The 23267-nt window shown below is 38.1% G+C and overlaps 1 protein-coding gene across 1 annotated transcript in view; it reads right to left on the reverse strand.

Annotated features, from left to right (window-relative positions):
* Positions 1-22966, reverse strand: part of NPTX2 (neuronal pentraxin 2) — a 129493-nt gene extending 106527 nt beyond the window's left edge. The window contains exons 1-2 of the mRNA XM_053694407.1: positions 22379-22966; positions 19896-20112 (exon numbers count right to left, since the gene is read on the reverse strand). Coding sequence (XP_053550382.1) covers positions 19896-20112; positions 22379-22837 — 676 coding nt within the window. The 5' untranslated portion in view covers positions 22838-22966. The remainder of the gene's footprint in view (positions 1-19895; positions 20113-22378) is intronic.
* Between the last annotated feature and the right edge of the window lie 301 nt (positions 22967-23267).

Raw genomic sequence — 23267 nt, forward strand, 5'->3', positions numbered from 1 at the left:
GTTATACAGGCTGTACACTCACTACATTACATTGTGGGAAAGCGACATTTCTTCAGTTTTGTCACATGAAGATTTATAATAAAATAGTTACAAAAATGTGAGGGGTGTACTCACTTTTGTGAGATACTCTATGTTCTGGATTTTATTAGTAGAGGTGTCCACATACTTTTGGCCATTTAGTGCATCTTGTTATATAAATGATTACATAATATTAAGAAAAATAATAAAAAAAAAAAATAACCTACAATATTGTGATATAAATTTTCTGTTCTGGATATTTCGTCATCAGACTCTCCTGACAGAAATCCCCTCTTTAGTATGAGGGGTGACAATCCCCTCAAACATCCATTCAATCGGCACAATAATAATGATCAACAGCACCATATGGCATCATGGATTTTATAGGACTGGGAAGTGATCCTTTAGAGACCCTGTTGCTCTCCATATATTTCATACAGTGGCATGTGACCCCATTCATGAACAAATATCGGTAGCCATTCTTCAATTACTTTTCAGATGCTCCATCATTGGTAGATTACATTTTTATACAATGGGGGGTAGTTGTTGCAAAGGAGACCCTACAGAGGACATATAGAGAAACTTAGATTTGGTATATATGGAGTTCAGCAACAGAGAAATTCTCTATGTAAGCCTTGCATCTTATCTTTCAAAGTAGCGTGTTCCTATGTGACAGGTTAGGATACACCTGCTTCTCTTAATCTTCCTAGTTTCCTTATGCCTAGTTTTTCTTTATCATAATGTAGGTTGCATTTCTGCAAGTGACTTTTGCATTTGTTGAAGTTAAACATATTTAATATTGCATTCATTGCTTGTTGCGGTTTCTACTGAGAAAGTAATTCTTGCTGGTTGTATAGCTTTTAACAACACTTACCTTTGTCTAACTTTATCATTTGAACCTTGAAGTTTTTTTCCATTGACTAATGTGCTTGTGTTAACTCTTATCATGTTAGTACTCATATTTTCGGGGTTTTTTTTATTTGTGGTATCATATGCTTGTTATGTTTATGAAGTGCATTTCAATAAAAAAGAAAACATCAAAAAAAAAGAGAAAGGAAAAAAGATAACGCAAAGAGTTAAAAAATCTAAAAACAACTTCAACATAGTATTGAGAATTTTTTTAAATTAGCATGAAATGAAAAGCAGGTTTGTTTTTGGAGGGTGATGGGGAGGAAACAGGAATTCACTGAAAACATTTTTGGTTTGATCACAATCCATCTTGTGATAATTATTAGTGTGTTAACCTGATACTGATGAGTCCTTTTCGATTTTGACAAAAACAGAATTTATGCTTACCTGATAAATTACTTTCTCCAACGGTGTGTCCGGTCCACGGCGTCATCCATAACTTGTGGGAATATCTCTTCCCCAACAGGAAATGGCAAAGAGTACAGCAAAAGCTGTCCATATAGTCCCTCCTAGGCTCCGCCCACCCCATTCGACCGACGGACAGGAGAAAAACAGGAGAAACCATAGGGTGCCGTGGTGACTGTAGTTAAAGAAATAAATTCATCAAACCTGATTAAAAAACCAGGGCGGGCCGTGGACCGGACACACCGTTGGAGAAAGTAATTTATCAGGTAAGCATAAATTCTGTTTTCTCCAACATTGGTGTGTCCGGTCCACGGCGTCATTCATAACTTGTGGGAACCAATACCAAAGCTTTAGGACACGGATGAAGGGAGGGAGCCAATCAGGTTGCCTAAATGGAAGGCACCACGGCTTGCAAAACCTTTCTCCCAAAAATTGCCTCCGAAGAAGCAAAAGTATCAAATTTGTAGAATTTGGCAAAACTGTGCAGGGAAGACCAAGTCGCTGCCTTACATATCTGATCAACAGAAGCCTCGTTCTTGAAGGCCCATGTGGAAGCCACAGCCCTAGTAGAGTGAGTTGTGATGCGTTCAGGAGGCTGCCGTCCGGCAGTCTCGTAAGCCAATCGGATGATGCTTTTCAGCCAAAAGGAAAGAGAGGTAGCAGTAGCTTTTTGACCTCTCCTCTTGCCAGAATAAACGACAAACAGAGAAGACGTTTGTCTGAAATCCTTTGTTGCTTCTAAATAGAACTTTAAAGCACGAACTACATCTAGATTGTGTAACAAACGTTCCTTCTTTGAAACTGGATTCGGACACAAAGAAGGCACAACTATTTCCTGGTTAATATTCTTGTTGGAAACAACCTTTGGAAGGAAACCAGGTTTAGTACGCAAAACAACCTTATCTGAATGGAACACCAGATAGGGCGGATTACACTGCAGAGCAGATAACTCAGAAACTCTTCTAGCAGAAGAAATAGCAACCAAAAACAGAACTTTACAAGATAACATCTTGATATCTATGGAATGTAGAGGTTCAAACGGAACCCCTTGAAGAACTGAAAGAACTAGATTCAGACTCCAGGGAGGAGTCAAAGGTCTGTTAACAGGCTTGATCCTGACCAAAGCCTGAACAAAAGCTTGAACATCAGGCACAGCTGCCAGTCGTTTGTGTAATAAGACAGATAAAGCAGAAATCTGTCCCTTTAGAGAACTCGCTCATAATCCCTTATCCAAACCTTCTTGGAGAAAAGAAAGGATCCTAGGAATTTTGATCTTACTCCATGAGAATCCCTTGGATTCACACCAACAGATATATCTTTTCCATATTTTATGGTAAATCTTCCTAGTTACAGGTTTTCTGGCTTGTATCAGAGTATCTATTACAGAATCCAAAAACCCACGCTTAGATAAAATCAAGCGTTCAATTTCCAAGCCGTTAGCTGAAGGGAAACTAGATTTGGATGTTCGAATGGACCTTGTACTAGAAGATCCTGTCTCAAAGGTAGCTTCCATGGTGGAGCCGATGACATATTCACCAGGTCTGCATACCAAGTCCTGTGTGGCCACGCAGGAGCTATCAAGATCACCGAGGCCCTCTCCTGCTTGATCCTGGCTACCAGCCTGGGAATGAGAGGAAACGGTGGAAACACATAAGCTAGGTTGAAGGTCCAAGGCGCTACTAATGCATCCACTAGAGTCGCCTTGGGATCCCTGGATCTGGACCCGTAACAAGGAACCTTGAAGTTCTGACGAGACGCCATTAGATCCATGTCTGGAATGCCCCATAATTGAGTCAACTGGGCAAAAATCTCCGGGTGGAGTTCCCACTCGCCCGGATGGAATGTCTGACGACTCAGATAATCCGCCTCCCAGTTTTCCACTCCTGGGATGTGGATCGCAGATAGGTGGCAGGAGTGATCCTCCGCCCATTTTATGATTTTGGTCACTTCTCTCATCGCCAGGGAACTCCTTGTTCCCCCCTGATGATTGATGTAAGCAACCGTCGTCATGTTGTCTGATTGGAATCTTATACATCTGGTCTTTGCTAGTTGAGGCCAAGCCTTGAGAGCATTGAATATCGCTCTCAGTTCCAGAATGTTTATCGGGAGAAGAGACTCTTCCCGAGACCATAGCCCCTGAGCTTTCAGGGAGTTCCAGACCGCGCCCCAGCCCACTAGACTGGCGTCGGTCGTGACGATGACCCACTCTGGTCTGCGGAAAATCATTCCCTGGGACAGGTGGTCCTGGGTTAGCCACCAACGGAGTGAGTCTCTGGTCCTCTGATCTACTTGAATCACTGGAGACAAGTCTGTATAGTCCCCATTCCACTGTTTCAGCATGCACAGTTGTAATGGTCTTAGATGAATTTGCGCAAAAGGAACTATGTCCATTGCTGCAACCATCAACCCTACTACTTCCATGTACTGAGCTATGGAAGGACGTGGAACAGAATGAAGAACTTGACAAGCGCTTAGAAGTTTTGACTTTCTGACATCTGTCAGGAAAATCTTCATTTCCAAAGAATCTATTATTGTCCCCAAGAAAGGAACTCTTGTCGACGGAGATAGGGAACTTTTTTCTATGTTCACTTTACATCCGTGAGATCTGAGAAAGGCCAGAACGATGTCTGTGTGAGCCTTTGTCTTTGAAAGAGACGACGCTTGTATCAGAATGTCGTCCAAGTAAGGTGCCACTGCAATGCCCCTTGGTCTCAGAACCGCTAGAAGGGACCCGAGTACCTTTGTGAAAATCCTTGGAGCAGTGGCTAGCCCGAATGGGAGAGCCACAAACTGGTAATGTTTGTCCAGAAAGGCGAACCTTAGGAACTGATGATGATCTTTGTGGATAGGAATATGTAGATACGCATCCTTTAGATCCACGGTAGTCATAAATTGACCCTCCTGGATTGTAGGTAAAATCGTTCGAATGGTTTCCATTTTGAACGATGGCACTCTGAGAAATTTGTTTAGGATCTTTAAATCCAGAATTGGTCTGAAGGTTCCCTCTTTTTTGGGAACCACAAACAGATTTGAGTAAAACCCCATTCCTTGTTCCACGGTTGGAACTGGGTGTATCACTCCCATTTTTAACAGGTCTTCTACACAATGTAAGAATGCCTGTCTCTTTATTTGGTTTGAAGATAAGTGAGACATGTGGAACCTTCCCCTTGGGGGTAGTTCCTTGAATTCCAGAAGATAACCCTGAGAAACTATTTCTAGTGCCCAGGGATCCTGAACATCTCTTGCCCAAGCCTGAGCGAAGAGAGAGAGTCTGCCCCCTACTAGATCTGGTCCCAGATCGGGGGCTACTCCTTCATGCTGTTTTGTTAGCAGCAGCAGGTTTCTTGGCCTGCTTACCCTTGTTCCAGCCTTGCATCGGTTTCCAAGCTGGTTTGGTTTGCGAACCATTACCCTCTTGTCTAGAGGCTGCAGAGTTGGAGGCCGGTCCGTTCCTGAAATTGCGAAAGGAACGAAAATTAGACTTATTCTTGGCTTTGAAAGGCCTATCTTGTGGGAGGGCGTGGCCCTTACCCCCAGTGATGTCTGAGATAATCTCTTTCAATTCTGGCCCAAAAAGAGTTTTACCCTTGAAAGGGATATTAAACAATTTTGTCTTGGAAGATACATCCGCTGACCAAGACTTTAGCCAGAGCGCTCTGCGCGCCACAATTGCAAACTCAGAATTTTTCGCCGCTAATCTAGCTAACTGCAAAGCGGCATCTAAAATAAAGGAATTAGCTAACTTAAGTGCGTGAACTCTGTCCATAACCTCCTCATACGGAGTCTTTCTACTGAGCGACTTTTCTAGTTCCTCGAACCAGAACCACGCTGCTGTAGTGACAGGAATAATGCACGAAATAGGTTGCAGGAGGTAACCTTGCTGTACAAAAATCTTTTTAAGCAAACCCTCCAATTTTTTATCCATAGGATCTTTGAAAGCACAATTATCCTCTATAGGAATAGTAGTGCGCTTGGCTAGTGTAGAAACTGCCCCCTCGACCTTAGGGACTGTCTGCCATAAGTCCTTTCTGGGGTCGACCATAGGAAATAATTTCTTAAATATAGGAGGGGGAACAAAAGGTATGCCGGGCTTCTCCCACTCCTTATTCACTATGTCCGCCACCCGCTTGGGTATAGGAAAAGTGTCGGGGTGCACCGGAACCTCTAGGAACTTGTCCATCTTGCACAATTTTTCTGGAATGACCAGGTTGTCACAATCATCCAGAGTAGATAACACCTCCTTAAGCAGTGCGCGGAGATGCTCTAATTTAAATGTCACAACATCAGGTTCTGCCTGTTGAGAAATTCTACCTGTATCTGAAATTTCCCCATCTGACAAAACCTCCCTCATGGCCCCTTCAGATTGGTGTGAGGGTATGACAGAGCAATTATCATCAGCGCCCTCCTGCTCTTCAGTGTTTAAAACAGAGCAATCGCGCTTTCTCTGATATGCAGGCATCTTGGATAAAATATTTGCTATGGAGTTATCCATTACTGCCGTCAATTGTTGCATAGTAATAAGCATTGGCGCGCTAGAAGTACTAGGGGTCTCCTGCGTGGGCAAAACTGTTGTAGACACAGAAGGAGATGATGTAGAACTATGTCTACTCCCTTCATCTGATGAATCATCATGGGCAACTTTACTATCTGTGGCAGTACTGTCCTTACTTTGTTTGGACGCTATGGCACAATTATCACACAATTTTGAAGGGGGAGACACATTGGCTTCCATACATACAGAACATAGTTCATCTGAAGGCACAGACATGTTAAACAGGCTTAAACTTGTCAATAAAGTACAAAAAAAAACGTTTTTAAACAAAACCGTTACTGTCTCTTTAAATTTTAAACAGTGCACACTTTATTACTGAATATGTGAAAAACTATGAAGGAATTGTTCAAATTTAACCAAATTTTCACCACAGTATCTTAAAGCATTCAAAGTATTGCACCCCACATTTGAGACCTTTAACCCTTAAAATGAAGAAACCGGAGCCGGTTACAGTTTTAACCCCTCTACAGTCCCAGCTACAGCCTTTGCTGCGACTTTACCAAACCGAGGGGGTATACGATACCAATGAAGCCTTCTAGGAACCTTTTCAACAACTTTCAGACCCACACACATGCAGCTGCATGTCCTGCTCTCAAAAGTAACTGCGCAGTAATGGCGCGAAAATGAGGCTCAGCCTTCTACAGGGAAGGCCCTTCCTGACTGAAAAGGTGTCTAAACCAGTGCCTGACGTTAAAAAAACGTTCCCCAAAGTTTCTAAGTGTGAATATCAACATCAAGCTTCATAAAATGCCCAAATAAAGCAATCGATCTTGCCCATAAAAGTGTCTACCAGTTTTACAGCCCATATTAAGCCCTTTATTCTGTTTGAGACTAAGAAAATGGCTTACCGGTCCCCATGAGGGGAAATGACAGCCTTCCAGCATTACACAGTCTTGTTAGAAAAATGGCTAGTCATACCTTAGGCAGAAAAGTCTGCTAACTGTTTCCCCCAACTGAAGTTATATCATCTCAACAGTCCTATGTGGAAACAGCAAACGATTTTAGTTACTGCTGCTAAAATCATATTCCTCTCACAAACAGAACTCTTCATCTTTTTCTGTTTCAGAGTAAATAGTACATACCAGCACTATTTTAAAATAACAAACTCTTGATAGTAGAATAAAAAACTACAATTAAACACCACATACTCTTCACCATCTCCGTGGAGATGTTGCCTGTGCAACGGCAAAGAGAATGACTGGGGTGGGCGGAGCCTAGGAGGGACTATATGGACAGCTTTTGCTGTACTCTTTGCCATTTCCTGTTGGGGAAGAGATATTCCCACAAGTTATGGATGACGCCGTGGACCGGACACACCAATGTTTGAGAAATTCACATTTACCTATTTTCAGTGTTTATCTGCAACACAATCCACATTCTTGTTATAGGACTATTTTCACTTATTACGAAGTAAACAATTTTTTTTCTAACATAACACTGCTTCTCAGAGAGATCCCTGCAGAAAGGTGGCTCTAGTGTTAAGCCAACTAGGCGATCATCTAAGGCCTCGCACTTCATGGGGCCTCACGCAGGGACACAGAGAAAGAAAAAAAAAATTGTACCTGGTATATTTGTAGTGGCAACGACCCCCAGCTTCTTCAGTGTGCCGTTTGTGTGTGTTTTACCACACCCTCTGCAACATTCACTTATGCTATGCAGAGGAAAGATAAAGGATAAGGATCTGCTGTAATTCTTTTACAGTGTGGTTCTACTTAACAACCACTATAGTAAGTAAGGATTAAGCTCCAAACATACTGAATAAACAGTATACAGTATGTAGAGGCTACATTGGAACCCATTGCCATCCCTGGCAGTACTAGTTCCATAAAAAAAAAATCCTGTTGTTCTATGGTATACTTCCCATAAGAAGACAAAACACATCTCACTGCCCCAAGCCACTCTCATGGGGAACTAAAGTGCACAGACTTACTACATCCATAGTAAAGAGTATACACTTCTCACCAACATTATCAAAGTTCTTCAATTCAACCAAAAAATCTCCTGTATCATTAAGATAAAACGTTTCTCAACGCAAGATCTTAAAACTTTAAGAAAATTGACACGTTACTCCACCAGTCTACCAGGTTAACTTTTCTTGTCTTTGTGCACTTTAGAAAATCAAAAGGAAAGGAGAACAGCAAACCTGTTTGCGGGGCACAGAGTAAGATTTGCCAAATCTTGTCAATCCAAATAGTCATACATCCAAAGCACTCCAGCCACCAGAGGAAATATTTGTTTAAAAGACCTTTATTGTAGGTTTGAAGCGTTGTTCCTGTAAACTTTTGGACCCAACTAATGAGAATAAGGGTCTTTTAAACAAAGATTTTTTCTGGTGGCTGTAGTGCTTTGGATGTATGACTTTAGGCAGAGTATAGAAAACAGGAGTAACATAACTATCCTTAATCAGGAACTGGACTGTATGTTCAGTGTGTGGTGTCCCCAGTGATGAAATCAGCCACTTACTGAGGATTTCCATCCTATTGAACACTGTTACAAGGTAGGGATAGCTAATGAGACATAACTTATCGCAGTGCAATGCTGCAGATTAGCAAAAGCCTTGTTCAACCATCTCCAGGCACTCTCCCCATTCTTGTGCACAAACCACCAGGCCCTTCCCTAGCTTTACATATAACAAGGCACTCCTCCACCCACCATGAACTCTACCCTCCAATTAATTTAATAAGGTTTATACTTTTATTGGGTTAAACTTTGCATTTGGGGTCTTAAAACCTTATAACTAAATACAATTTTTATAGTTTCAAGAAGAAAAAAAAGTTTGTGAACCCTTTGCAGTGTTCTCAACAGAAGATGTTGCCAACCGTGTGGCATTAGGAATTAGCTCGGTGGGGCATTGTAATACTTTGCAATACAATAACATTTTCTGTTATTTGTAAATGTTTATCAAGCTATCCAAAGAATAAATGAATAGCAGCAAACTTTAACATAAATTGATTTAATGACAATCTCTGCAACAAACATTGAAAAAATATCTTATTTTATCTTAATATTGGCTTCAATTTTATCCAGGTGGTCAGTAAAATCATCTGGGTGGTGTGCCCATTAAATAGGAATTACCTGCATTGATTACTCATAAAATGTGGTCTTATCTTGATCTAAGTCACAAGTATAGACAAACACAATATGACTAAACTAATAGCACACAGTTGCATTTTCCCCATTTTTTTTTTTTAAGACATTGCGCAACCATTCACAGTGCATGTTGAAAAAAGTAACTGAACTTCTGTGTTAACAACTTCTCCAAAGCTATTTGGAGTTAAGTGTTTAAGTTAAGGAGATTAGAAGTGTGGGTTGCAGAGGTGGACTGCACTTTAAAGGGAAATACTCCAAGGGGTCGATCCGATATAAAGCGTCGCCCGCAAAAGCCGGCGACGCCAATATTTGCGCGGATTTGGTATCACATATACGGCGTAACCTAGAAGTTACGCGCGTATATTTCTGCCGTCGCCCGCAGTTTTTTGGGCCATAGGCAGGTATACCAAACCCGCGCAGTTTGGTATCCAATATGCAGCGTAAGGACTTACGTGGCAAAAATGGAGAAAACTTACTCCATTTTCACCTCGCCACAAAAAGCAGCCGTAAGAAGCCTTACGCTGACTATTGGAGCCCCGTAACTCCCTAAACTAACTAGAAAATAAACCTAACACCTAACGCATGCGCAATGTCTATCTACCTATCAACCGCGATCCCCCCCCCCCCGAAATCCCTAATAAAGTTATTACCCCCTAAACCGCTGCTCCCGGACCCCGCCGCCATCTACATAAACTAACCCCCTACTGTGAGCCTCTAAAACCGCCGCCATCTACCTTATCTATCCCCTAATCTTACCCCTTACACCGCCGCCACCTATATAAAAATGATTAACCCCTAATGTAAGCCCCTTACACCGCCGCCATCTCTATTAAAATGATTAACCCCTAATTTAATCTACCTACCCCGCCGCCAGCTATATTATCTATATTAACCCTAAGTATATTATAGTTAATATAGGTATTACATTATATATATTAACTATATTAACCCTAATTATATTAGGGTTAATATAGTTAATATAGTTACTATAGTATTTATATTAACTCTATCTAACCCTAACTAAATTTATATTAAATTAATCTAATTCATTTATAAACTAAAATATTCCTATTTAAATCTAAATACTTACCTATAAAATAAACCATAAGATAGCTACAATATAATTAATAATTACATTGTAGCTATGTTAGGGTTAATATTTATTTTACAGGTAAATTGTTAATTATTTTAACTAGGTATAATAGATATTAAATAGTTATTAACTATTTAATATCTACCTAGTTAAAATAATTACCCAATTACCTGTAAAATAAATCCTAACCTAAGTTACAAATACACCTACACTATCAATAAATTTAATAAACTACTAACATCTATCTAAAAATACAATTAAATTAACTAAACTAAATTACAAAAAAAAACAAACACTAAATTACAAAAAATAAAAAAAGATTACAAGATATTTAAGCTAATTACACCTATTCTAAGCCCCCTAATAAAATAATAAACCCCCAAAATAAAAAAAATCCCCTGCCCTATTCTAAATTCAACAAATTTCAAAGCTCTTTACCTTACCAGCCCTTAAAAGGGCCTTTTGTGGGGCATGCCCCAAAGAATTCAGCTCTTTTGCATACAAGAAATACAATACCCCCCCCCCCATTACAACCCACCACCCACATACCCCTATTCTAAACCCACCCAAACCCCCCTTAAAAAAGCCTAACACTACCCCCCTGAAGATCTCCCTACCTTGTCTTCACCACACCGGGCCGAACTCCTGATCCGATCCGGGCGATGTCTTCCTCCAAGCGGCAAAGAAGAATTCTTCCTCCGGCGATGTCTTCCTCCAAGCGGCAAAGAAGAATTCTTCCTCCGGCGACGTCTTCCTCCAAGCGGCAGCAAAGTCTTCATTCTTCCGGCGGCATCTTCAATCTTCTTTCTTCGCTCCGCCGCCGCGGAGCATCCATCCCGGCCGACTGCTGAACTTGGAATGATGTACCTTTAAATGACGTCATCCAAGATGGCGTCCGCCGAATTCCGATTGGCTGATAGGATTCTATCAGCCAATCGGAATTAAGTTAAAAAAATCTGATTGGCTGATTGAATCAGCCAATCAGATTCAAGTTCAATCCGATTGGCTGATCCAATCAGCCAATCAGATTGAGCTCGCATTCTATTGGCTGATCGGAACAGCCAATAGAATGCGAGCTCAATCTGATTGGCTGATTGGATCAGCCAATCGGATTGAACTTGAATCTGATTGGCTGATTCAATCAGCCAATCAGATTTTTTTAACTTAATTCCGATTGGCTGATAGAATCCTATCAGCCAATCGGAATTCGGCGGACGCCATCTTGGATGACGTCATTTAAAGGTACATCATTCCAAGTTCAGCAGTCGGCCGGGATGGATGCTCCGCGGCGGCGGAGCGAAGAAAGAAGATTGAAGATGCCGCCGGAAGAATGAAGACTTTGCTGCCGCTTGGAGGAAGACGTCGCCGGAGGAAGAATTCTTCTTTGCCGCTTGGAGGAAGACATCGCCGGAGGAAGAATTCTTCTTTGCCGCTTGGAGGAAGACATCGCCCGGATCGGATCAGGAGTTCGGCCCGGTGTGGTGAAGACAAGGTAGGGAGATCTTCAGGGGGGTAGTGTTAGGCTTTTTTAAGGGGGGTTTGGGTGGGTTTAGAATAGGGGTATGTGGGTGGTGGGTTGTAATGGGGGGGGGGGGGTTATTGTATTTCTTGTATGCAAAAGAGCTGAATTCTTTGGGGCATGCCCCACAAAAGGCCCTTTTAAGGGCTGGTAAGGTAAAGAGCTTTGAAATTTGTTGAATTTAGAATAGGGCAGGGAATTTTTTTTATTTTGGGGGTTTATTATTTTATTAGGGGGCTTAGAATAGGTGTAATTAGCTTAAATATCTTGTAATCTTTTTTTTTATTTTTTGTAATTTAGTGTTTGTTTTTTTTTGTAATTTAGTTTAGTTAATTTAATTGTATTTTTAGATAGATGTTAGTAGTTTATTAAATTTATTGATAGTGTAGGTGTATTTGTAACTTAGGTTAGGATTTATTTTACAGGTAATTGGGTAATTATTTTAACTAGGTAGATATTAAATAGTTAATAACTATTTAATATCTATTATACCTAGTTAAAATAATTAACAATTTACCTGTAAAATAAATATTAACCCTAACATAGCTACAATGTAATTATTAATTATATTGTAGCTATCTTATGGTTTATTTTATAGGTAAGTATTTAGATTTAAATAGGAATATTTTAGTTTATAAATGAATTAGATTAATTTAATATAAATTTAGTTAGGGTTAGATAGAGTTAATATAGTTAATATAAATACTATAGTAACTATATTAACTATATTAACCCTAATATAATTAGGGTTAATATAGTTAATATATATAATGTAATACCTATATTAACTATAATATACTTAGGGTTAATATAGATAATATAGCTGGCGGCAGGGTAGGTAGATTAAATTAGGGGTTAATCATTTTAATAGAGATGGCGGCGGTGTAAGGGGCTTAGATTAGGGGTTAATAATTTTAATATAGATGGCGGCGGTGTTAAGGGCTCACTTTAGGGGGTTATAGATATAATATAGCTGGCGGCGGGGTACGGGAGCGGCGGTTTAGGGGTTAATAACTTTATTAGGTTGCGGCTGGGTAAAGGAGCGGCGGTTTAGGGGTTAATAGCTTTTTTATTGTTAGGCTAGTGAGGGGGGATAGCGGATAGAGGGTTAGACAGTGCGGGCTATGTTAGGGAGGCGTGTTAGACAGTGCAGGCTATGTTAGGGAGGCGTGTTAGACAGTGCGGGTGTTTTAGACTTTAGTCAGGTTTTATAGGCGCCGGCAGATTCTAACGTGGCGCAAGTCACTGGCGACGCCAGAAATTTGTACTTACGCAGATTTCTGGACATCGCTGGTTTGTGAGACTTACGGCACGTTAGCATCTGACGGCGACCTATATGGGATGGCTCGAGTTGCGAGCTGAAACTGCGGGCGACGCCGGTTCCCTCGCTTGCGCCGCAAACTGCGATCGATATCGGATCGCGCCCCAAATGTTTTAACGCCTTTACTACCCATTCCCCAGCTTTGCACAACCAACATTGTTATAATAATATAAAATGTATAACCTTTAAACCTCTAAATTTCTGCCTGTTTCTACGTCACTATGGACCGCCTCTTATCTCAGTGCATTTTTATCTCTTTTCACAGCAAGACACTGCTTGTACACGTGTCATTTAGATAATAATGTGCTCACTCCAGTGGAGTTATTCATAAGTCAGCACTAATGGGCTAAAATGCAAGTCTGTAAATAGCACTGAGATATGGGGGCAGTCTACAGTGGCGTAGATACAAGGTAATAACACAGTTAAAAAGTATATTAATATAACTGTTAGTTATGCAAAACTGGGGAATGGGTAATAAAGGGATTATCTATCTTTTTAAACAATAAACATTTCCGAGGAGAATTCCCCTTTAAGGCACAAAAAGCCTGGTTACTAACAAATGTGTTATTCCCAAGAAAGATTGGTTAGTGTGAACCATGCCTCAATCCCAACAATTTTCACAGGACCTTAGAAAACACATCATACAGATTCACAAAGCTGGAAAAGGTTACAAAAGCATTATGACTTGGGTGCACATCAGTACACAATATGACAAAATGTCTACTAATGGAGAAAATTCAGGACTGTTGTTACTCTCCCTAGTAGTGGGTGTCCTGCAAAGATCACTGCAAGAATACAATGAGCAATCCTGAAAGACCCAAAGGGTAACAGCAAAAGACCTCCAGAAAAATCTATAAACTGCAAAAGTCTTTGTTCATGTGTCCACTATCATAAAAACCCTGAACAAGAATGATTTCCATGGAAGGATACTGATGCTGTCTAAAAACAAACATTTTGGTACATCTCAAGTTTCCCCAAGACCACCTGGATGTTCCAAAAAAAATGGGCAATGTGCTGTGGACAGATGAGACAAAAGTTTAAAGTGAAGGTAAACTTTGATGAATGAAAGCCCGGTTTTTAAAAATACTATTAAAAAACAGGGGCACTTTAATTCATCAAAGCCGGATTTGTCATTGCTCATGTGTGAAGAGAGGATCTCTGGGTGGGGGAAGCTGCTCTGGCTGTAAAAAGAAGAAAGGTACGTTTTTAAACAAAACGACTGCTTTCTAAACTTTGATGAATGAAAGTGCCCCTATTTTTAATAGTATTTTTAAAAACTCTGCTTTCATTCATCAAAGTTTACCTTCACTTTAACTTTTTTGTCAACAAATGCACAACGTAATGTGTGGAGGAGAAAGGGCACTGCACACCAGCACCAAAACCTCTTCTCAACTGTGAAGCATGGTAGAAGGAGCATGATGGTTTGGGGTGGGTTTGCTGCCTCAGGGCCTGGACACATTGTAATCATTGAGAGAACAATGAATTCAAAGACATTTTCCAGGAGACTGTCAGGGCAGCAGTCAATGACCTCAAACTTAGAGGTGATAAAACAAGACAATGACCCAAAACACAGAAATAAACAAACTAAAGAATGGCTTAAAAGAAGATTCAGTGTCCTGACATTAACCAAAATTAGATGCTGTGGCATGACCTGAAAAGGGCTGTGCAATCAAGATAACCCAGAAATATTGATGAAACGAAACAGATTTGTTGGGAGGAATGGTCCCAAAATGTGTCCTCAGTGTTGTGCAATTGTTTTAAGCAGCTACAAGAAATGTTTGGTGGATGTTGATGCTACTAAAGGAGGATCTACAAGTTACTAAATTCAAGGGTTTGCTTCATCTGGCCTTTAGGTGGAATGATTACTCAATGTCTTCAAAAAACAAATTTGAAAAGTACAATTTTTCGTGTATTAGCTTAGTCAGGTGGTGATCAGACCACATATTTTATGAGTAATCAATGCAGAAATACAAAGGGTTCACAAACTTTTTTTTTTGCTGGTATGTTGGCCATTTATGGGTCGTGTTAGCTTTGTGGTTAAGAAGTCATATACATGTTTGGTATCTCTATACTCAGGAGACATGGGGCATTCAAATTTACCAATTTTATCCTACTATTGTGTGTGTTAAATAATGTCAAGAATTATATGTCAAAAAGGATCTGAAATTATTGTTCTGTAAAAAAAACAACATGTTTTTAAAGCAATTTTGGGTGGATAAATCTAGATTTGTATATTGCAAAATGTGTGTACTTTCAGATCTCATGAGTAGTTTGGCACTGTAAACCATTTCTAGGTAATACCTATTTTGTTTTAGCAAGTATGAAAATCATTTTGTGCTCTGGTACTCAAATGTTCAGAAGAACTGTGGCTTTTATACAAAAATAAAATTCAGTCAGGATAGAATTTGCTGAACATGCATGTATTTCATAAAATTAAAAAAAAAAATCTAATATTTTTATTTTGTTTTAGGTTTATTGCATTATATCTTAATCCAAAAAAAGAAATATTTAGCTAAAAATGCACCATATGAAAGCTGAACTGGTGGTGTAAATTTTTTTTGCATATATATAAAGTTTATAAAATGTGTGTGTGTATGTATATATATATATATATATATATATATATATATATATATATATATATATATATATATAATCCTACACTCAGGAATAAAGTCCAAAATGAATGCATAGCAAAAATTATGAATCTGTCTGGTCTCCAGAGGACCAAAAAAAAAAATAGCAATACCCTGGCACTGAAAGGGTTAATGGCAGAAGCATTTTGGGAATGATCAGAAATGATCTGCCAAAAAAAGTGCAGGGTTGTGATCAGCCCCTGCATAATTATTTTTTTGCTAGAATAACTCAATTTAGAAAGTTGCTATTGCCATGAAAACTCTTACATACTTCTTCATATCACAGTAACTTGTGGAACAACTTGCCTAAGGAGGTAGTGACTGCCAATGCATTAGATACATTTAACAATGGCTTAGATACATTTTTGGATAAAAACAGATGTCTGGAGCACTATATGGCAGCAGTTTTGCAAGAATGTTATCCATTTGCAAGAGCACTAGATGGCAGCACTATTTCCTGACATGTAGTGCTCTAAACACCTACCCATGTATCTCTTCAACAAAGAATACCACAGAAACAAATCAAATTTGAAAATAGAAGTAAACTGGGAACATTTTTAAAATTGTATCCTTTGCTTGAATCACAAAATACATATTTTGGTTTTTATATCCCTTAAAGGGATACTAGCCCCAATTTTTTTCTTTCATGATTCAGATAGAGCATGCAATTTTAAGCAACTTTCTAGTTTACTCATATTATCAATTTTTCTTTGTTCTCATGTTATCTTGATTTGAAAAAGCAGTAATGAAAGGCTAGGAGCTGGCCCATTTTTAGTTAAGCGCCTGGGTAGCGCTTGCTGATTGGTTTGCTACATTTAGCCACAAATCAGTAAGTGCTACCCAGGTGCTGAACAAAAAATGGGCTGGCTCTAAAGCTTACAGTACTGGTTTTTCAAATCAAGATAGCATGAGAACAAAGAAAAATTGATAATAAATCATGAAAGAAAAAAAAAATGGATTTAGTATCCCTTTAAATGCAAGTTCAATTTTACACTTCTTTTTTCAACCTCATTTACTATGTATATTTTACACATAAAATAATCATAGACAGAAAGTTTTATAATTTAACACTTCATTTTAAAGAAAAAAATGTTACAATCATTAATATGCTTTATCTTTCCTATACTGTTTTAAAAGATTCCTGCATAATACGACACCATACAATATATATATATTGCATTGCAAACCAAAGATAATGTTTTAATGAAGTGTGTTTGATAACAAAACTGTCTGCGCAATAGAAGAAAAAAAAAAAAATTATAAAAATTGGTTGATCATTGTTTTACAATTTATAAGATTTACAACATGTTTTATAAAGCTCTTTATTATCTTTCTGTATACGTGTACAGTACATATATATGAATGTATATCAACACAAACATTCCTGTGTACAAGAGTTGGGTGTATGCACGTGTTTAAGTATGCACATAAAAAATTCTGTCTTACGGTAATTTGAAGGGAACATGTCTTAAAGGGACACTGAACCCAATTTTTTTCTTTCATGATTCAGATAGAGCATGCGATTTTAAGCAACTTTCTAATTTACTCCTATTATCAATTTTTCTTCGTTCTCTTGCTATCTTTATTTGAAGAAGGAGTCTAAGCTAAGGAGCCAGCTTTTTTTTTTTATTCAGGACCATGGACAGCACTTGTTTATTGGTTCTGTCCAATCAGCTAGGACAACCCAGTTTGTTCACCAAAAATGGGCCGGCATCTAAACTTACATTCTTGCTTTTCAAATAAACATACCAAGAGAATGAAGAAAATTTGATAATGGGAGTAAATTAGAAAGTTGCTTAAAATTGCATACTCTATCTGAATCACAAAAGAAAAAATGTGGGTTCAGTGTCCCTTTATGTATAAAAAGGAATTGCCCACTAAATATAAAATATATTTTATCTTATAAGGGCACTGAATGCATTTTAAGATAAGAGTGATATATATCCACATTTAGCCACTATATATTGTAAAAGATGTGCATAAAATTAAAGATGATTTAAAGCTGTTATTTTCATTAAAATAAATAAATATCAGTATTTTACAAACCAGGGATATAGACAATAAAAATATTTTTGAAAATCTCTGTCTGGTCTGTTTTATATTAGCTATTCTGAGTATAGATGTAAATGAGCACATTAATACTTACTAATAATCTCATATCCAGCATCAAAAAGCACACAATCTGTTGGATTGAACAGACATAAAAACTGTTTTGTAATGAGCCTACAAGGACATTCCTAGTGTTCACACCAGGGGGCCTATCTATCAAGCTCCGAATGGAGCTTGACGCCCCGTGTTTCTGGCGAGCCTGCAGGCTCGCCAGAAAAAGCAGTTATGAAGCAGCGGTCTAAAGAGCACTGCTCCATAACCCTGTCTGCCTGCTCTGATGAGGCGGACAGGAATCGCCGGAATTCAACCCGATCGAGTACGATCGGGTTGATTGACACACCACTGCTGGCGGCCGATTGGCCATGAGTCTGCAGGGGGCGGTGTTGCACCAGCAGCTCACAAGAGCTGCTGGTGCAATACTGAATATGGAGAGTGTATTGCTCTCCGCATTCAGCGAGGTCTGGCGGACCTGATCAGCACTGTCGGATCAGGTCCGACAGACATTTTATAAGTAGGCCTCCAGGTGTTAACAATATGAAGAGATGCCAGACCATAGCTACACAGAGTTTAGCTTGACCTCTATAGGTATGCATATATAAATATTTGTAAATTACTACACTATATGGATGCGATTTGTATGTATATGAAAGGGGGGTTGGGTGGAATGGTGAATAAACATAGATTTGATATTTTAATCCTGTGCCTTGCTATGTTTATTTGACCTATACCTTAAAGGGATAGTAACCCCCAAATTTTATTTTACAATTCATATAGAACATACAATTTTAAACAACTTTCCAATTTTATTCTATAATCAAATTTTCTTCATTCTCTTGTTATCCATTGCTGAAGGGACAGCATTACTGACAGGAAGCTGAAAATATCTATTTAGCCAATCACAAGAGACAAATGTGTGCAGGCACCAATTGGCAGCAGCTCCCACTAGTGTATGATATGTGCGTATTCATGTTTTAACAAGGGATACTAAGAGAACGATGCACATTTGATAATAGAAGTGAATTTAAAAGTGTCTTAAAATGACCTGCTCTATCTGAATCATGCAAGTTTAATTTTGACTTTCCTATCCCTTTAATTTTACTGCTTGCTTGGCAGTAGTTTAGTAATACACATCTAATCTATTATATGTCATTAAAGGGACATTAAACACAAAATATTTCTTTCATGATTCAGATAGAGAAAACAATTTTAAATAAAATTCTAATTTACTTCTATTATCTAATTTGCTTTATTCTTAGATATCATTTGTTGAAGAAAAAGCAATGCACATGGGTGAGCCAATCACATGAGGCATCTGTGTGCATGCACCAATCAGCTACTGAACCTATCTAGATATGCTTTTCAGCAAAGGATATCAAGAGAATGAAGCAAATGAGAAAGTTGTTTAAAATTGAATGCTCTTTCAAAATCATGAAAGACAAAATGTGGGTTTCATGCCCCTTTAAAGCATGCATGTTATCACTCAACAAAATTACATTTCAGATCATTGTAACATTTTGTTTGACCTTGGAAAATATTGATTACTTCTAACTTACTTTGAAAGAATTGTAAATGCTCAGGCAACATGAAAGATAGATAGATAGATATTTTGGGAAAGCACTGGCAAAAATCTAAAATAATTTTCCAATATTTTTCCATATTAACCACATATTAACCACATGAATCAAACATTAATTGAAGTAGCACTATACTGTAAATTGTTTTACTCTTAAATTGTTCCTTCTGTTTCAGTTGTCTTTGCAATTGAAATAGGTTTGCTGAATTAAACCAGGACGCATAATGAAAAAGATCGATAGTTAGTGAGAGGTATGATTTTCCTGTAGGCTCAGCCCAATTAAATGGATATTTTCTTGAGAACAATAGGTTGTAGTTTTAATGAGCAGTATAAGTTACTTCAAATACAAAAATAAACCTAAAAGAGCAGTTTCCCATAACTGTAATACTGCTATACCAAGCAATTGAAAACATACTAAGGGGAAACACATGTAAAACAACAGTATAATGATAAATTTATCATATAAAAGGTTCTCATGTAAATCTTGGTTGCCAGATTATATATAGATAGGCACCAAATTTGCATAATGTAAACTATTAGTGTGAATATGTAAAATAAGATTAGGGTAAGAAAAAAAATGCACTGAAGATTTATCTGCAGCTAAGTGGTTAACAAATTAGTCATACAAATCTATACCTCTAGAATATATTGTATATATGAAAAAAAATACCTTTTTCCAGCTCATTAACTCTTTCCAGGAGTGCAGTGAGGGCAGATTCTGTCTTGTGTCTGTGAGCTGCACTCTCGTTATGAAGCAAGGATTTTTCATCTTCCAGTTCGGCCACTTTGTTTAAAAGCTGGTGCTCAAGATCTCCCAGCCTTCTCTGAAGCATCTCTCGAAGGTCATTAGGTAGCGCAGAGTAGGACACGTTGGATCTCAATTGATGCTATAACGAAAAGATCATCAATTAGGCATCTGGTAAAATTGTTACAAATGAGATGTCACAATAGTTGTTGACAATGAGTCCACAGCAGATGAGAATTCAATGACTGCACTGATGCATTTTATATTGTATCTTGCAAATTGGACTGTCATTCAGTTACAATCCTGAAGGGACTTAAAACAAACTTGAAAAATGAGCGCAATTAAATTATGCATCATACAATACTTATAAGTAGTGTTTCATGACGTTTACAAAACATTTAAATAACTTAAAAGGTCATTCTAATGATAAATGCATGCTCTTATTTAAGCATGTCATTTTATCACTAGGAATGCTAAAAAAAAAAAAAGCTATCTGTTAACCCTCCCCACAAAGAGATTAAACACATAGTTAAAGTACTGCAGGTCCTGAGTGGAAACTGATGCTTTTCCAATCAGCAGGGCTACGTACGACCCAATTAGCTCTGTTGACTGGATCGGTGGCAGTTTCAGTTCAGGACTAGCAGTGCCCCTTTGTGGGCTTAAACACATAACTTTGCAGTGTCACAAATAATACAATTATTCGCTCTAATAAAATTAGAGCATGCCATTTTATCTCTATAATGGCCTATTTAGAAGTAATATTAAAGAAATATTCAATTTTCTGTTATTTCGTCAACGGTTAGTGTCTCATTATACTGAAAGTAATAAGAATTGGAATTTAAATCTGTTTCCCACCGCTAACTGAACTGAATGAACAATACCCCATAATTTACTATGACATCTCTACATAGAAGAACCAAGACGTTTGTAAATTAGATCAGCCTGTTTAAGTACAGATTTAAAATTACTAGAGTGTCTACCCAATTAAAACCTACGTCGGAGTGTGTGAGGGGTATAGCTGTCTCCAGTCCACTTTGACTGAATAAAGTTTAATGTTTTTCATTGTGAATCTCTGTATAAAAAAAAACATGTATTGTAAGTAGTGATGTTAAAATAAAATGCCATATTTCAAAGGTAGTAACAATATTAATTCATTTCAGTTATTTGCTACTAACAGCAAATTGCTTGATCCAGATTTGATGAAAGAGTTAAAAAATAAAATAAAATATTTTAGATCATATCATTGTGAGTATTTCTATACATGGACAGTGAGTTCTTTTTTTTAATGTAAGGTAATTAAAAAATAATGTATTGTGATTAAGGTGACAGCTCCGATAAAAATATTTTATTCCCTGGCGTGATTTACACAATACCCATAGAGAAATAATGAGAACATAACAACTCATGCAGAGTTGCTTCATAATGGAAGCTACAAACACAATTTATTGGGTTACAAATGATCAAATTTTGAAATTTTAGAGCATTTAAAAATTGACATTTGCAGAGATATTTCAATGTTATCAATATATATATATATATATATATATATATATATATATATATATATATATATATATATATATATATATATACACACACATTAATAGATAGAAAGGCAGACAAATAGTGTTTTAGTCTTGTCCAATAGTAAAAAAAATAAAAAAATAATGAGATTATTAGTAAACAGCTTTTTTTTAGTAATGTGTAGCAATTATATTGTATATGTGTATAATCTCACATCAAAAACACTACATAATTTATGGCTAAAACAGTAATGTTTAGCTTGTGCTTAGAGACACACAAGGATGTGGTAAAGGGGCATTTAAGATTAGTATAAAAGAGAGAATAAAGAAGAAAAAATCAAATGACAAATTCCTCAAAATTGATTTATAATTTTTTTTTAATTAAAATATTGTGCAAAATGAGCTACTTGTAATTCTTAATATATAATGAATTTTATTGTTTTGTACTTATGGACTTTTGCAGTATCCGAGTAATATAAATCATAATTGTCATGATTTTCAAAATTATGTCACAAAGCAAATTTGGTTAGAAAGAGAACCATTGGGGTATAGCTCAGTGCTTTTACTATCTGCAAGCTGACAGCTTTCTACTATTTTATCTACAGGTTTGTCAAAAATATACACTGAACAGATTACTCCTCATCTAAGTTCTAAATGCAGCTACCCACATTTAGCTTACAATACAACATATAAATAACAATTCTCTTTTAATATTCAATGAACAAAAATGTATATCAGTGAAAACATGTTGTGCCCATATGATGAACCCGTGGCTGCATGAGATCACTGCAATACATAGTGATCCTCTGGTAATCTACTGGGATCCCTGACTAAAAGGCAGAAAGGTATTTATTAATGTATTTATTTAAAATATATATATATTACCTCTAAATTTTCCAGTCTGTCCTTAAGAGTCTGCATGGTGCGGCTGAGTTGATCAATGATCTGGCTGGGATCCCTCGGAAGATCCCCCATGGTGTCTTTGCCCCTAGGTTTGCCATAAACCTTACTCCAAGTGCCATGTTTCCCATCCTGCCCTGCGCTCTCAGATAGGGTCTCGCAGCGGGTCAGCTTGGATGTCAGCTCCCTTACAGTTTCCTTCTGGTTCCCTATGGTCTCTTTCTGTTGCAGAATAGTCTCTCTGAGCTGGACGACAGTGGTGCGTAGCTCTTCTTCAGGGTTCCCTGGTCCATGGGCTTGGATGGAAGGTACTGGACAGCCTGGGTTGACATCTGCAGGGATAGCCGTGCATATAAAACGTTCTCTGGGCTTTTCCTGACTCTTGGCATTATCCCCTTGTACCAGCACAAGGAGGCAAAGGATCCCACTTAGAAGTATAAGCATGCTGACTACTGCTACCAAAACAGACGACAGTTTCAAGCAGTAGGTACCAATTTCACTGGGTATAGATATAGTTATATGACAATGAAATGAAGAAAATTAAAACAAGCACAAAGCAGAAAAGAAGTTTTCTTGTTCTTATTATGTTTCCTATGATGCTGTCTCCACAAGTTAAATAAACCGTTAGAAATGGATCCTGTTCAGTTCCCTCAGGACTGTGTGATGTGAGGTAAAGATCTCGCTTGCTGCTCTCCGTCTCCAGCAGGGCTCTGCACTGCCTGTGCCTGTGCTCGTCTCTCTGGCTCACCTTAAAGGCACAGAACTAGCAGGCGTGCCCTGATTGGCAGCTCGTCTGCCATGCACACGTCATCCTATGTGAGTACACGAGCTGAGGTGAATATTCATGTGTTTCAAGTGCTTGTTTACGCAAATC

The sequence above is a fragment of the Bombina bombina genome, chromosome 11 (genome assembly GCF_027579735.1).
Source record: "Bombina bombina isolate aBomBom1 chromosome 11, aBomBom1.pri, whole genome shotgun sequence".
Classification (NCBI taxonomy): Eukaryota; Metazoa; Chordata; class Amphibia; order Anura; family Bombinatoridae; genus Bombina; species Bombina bombina.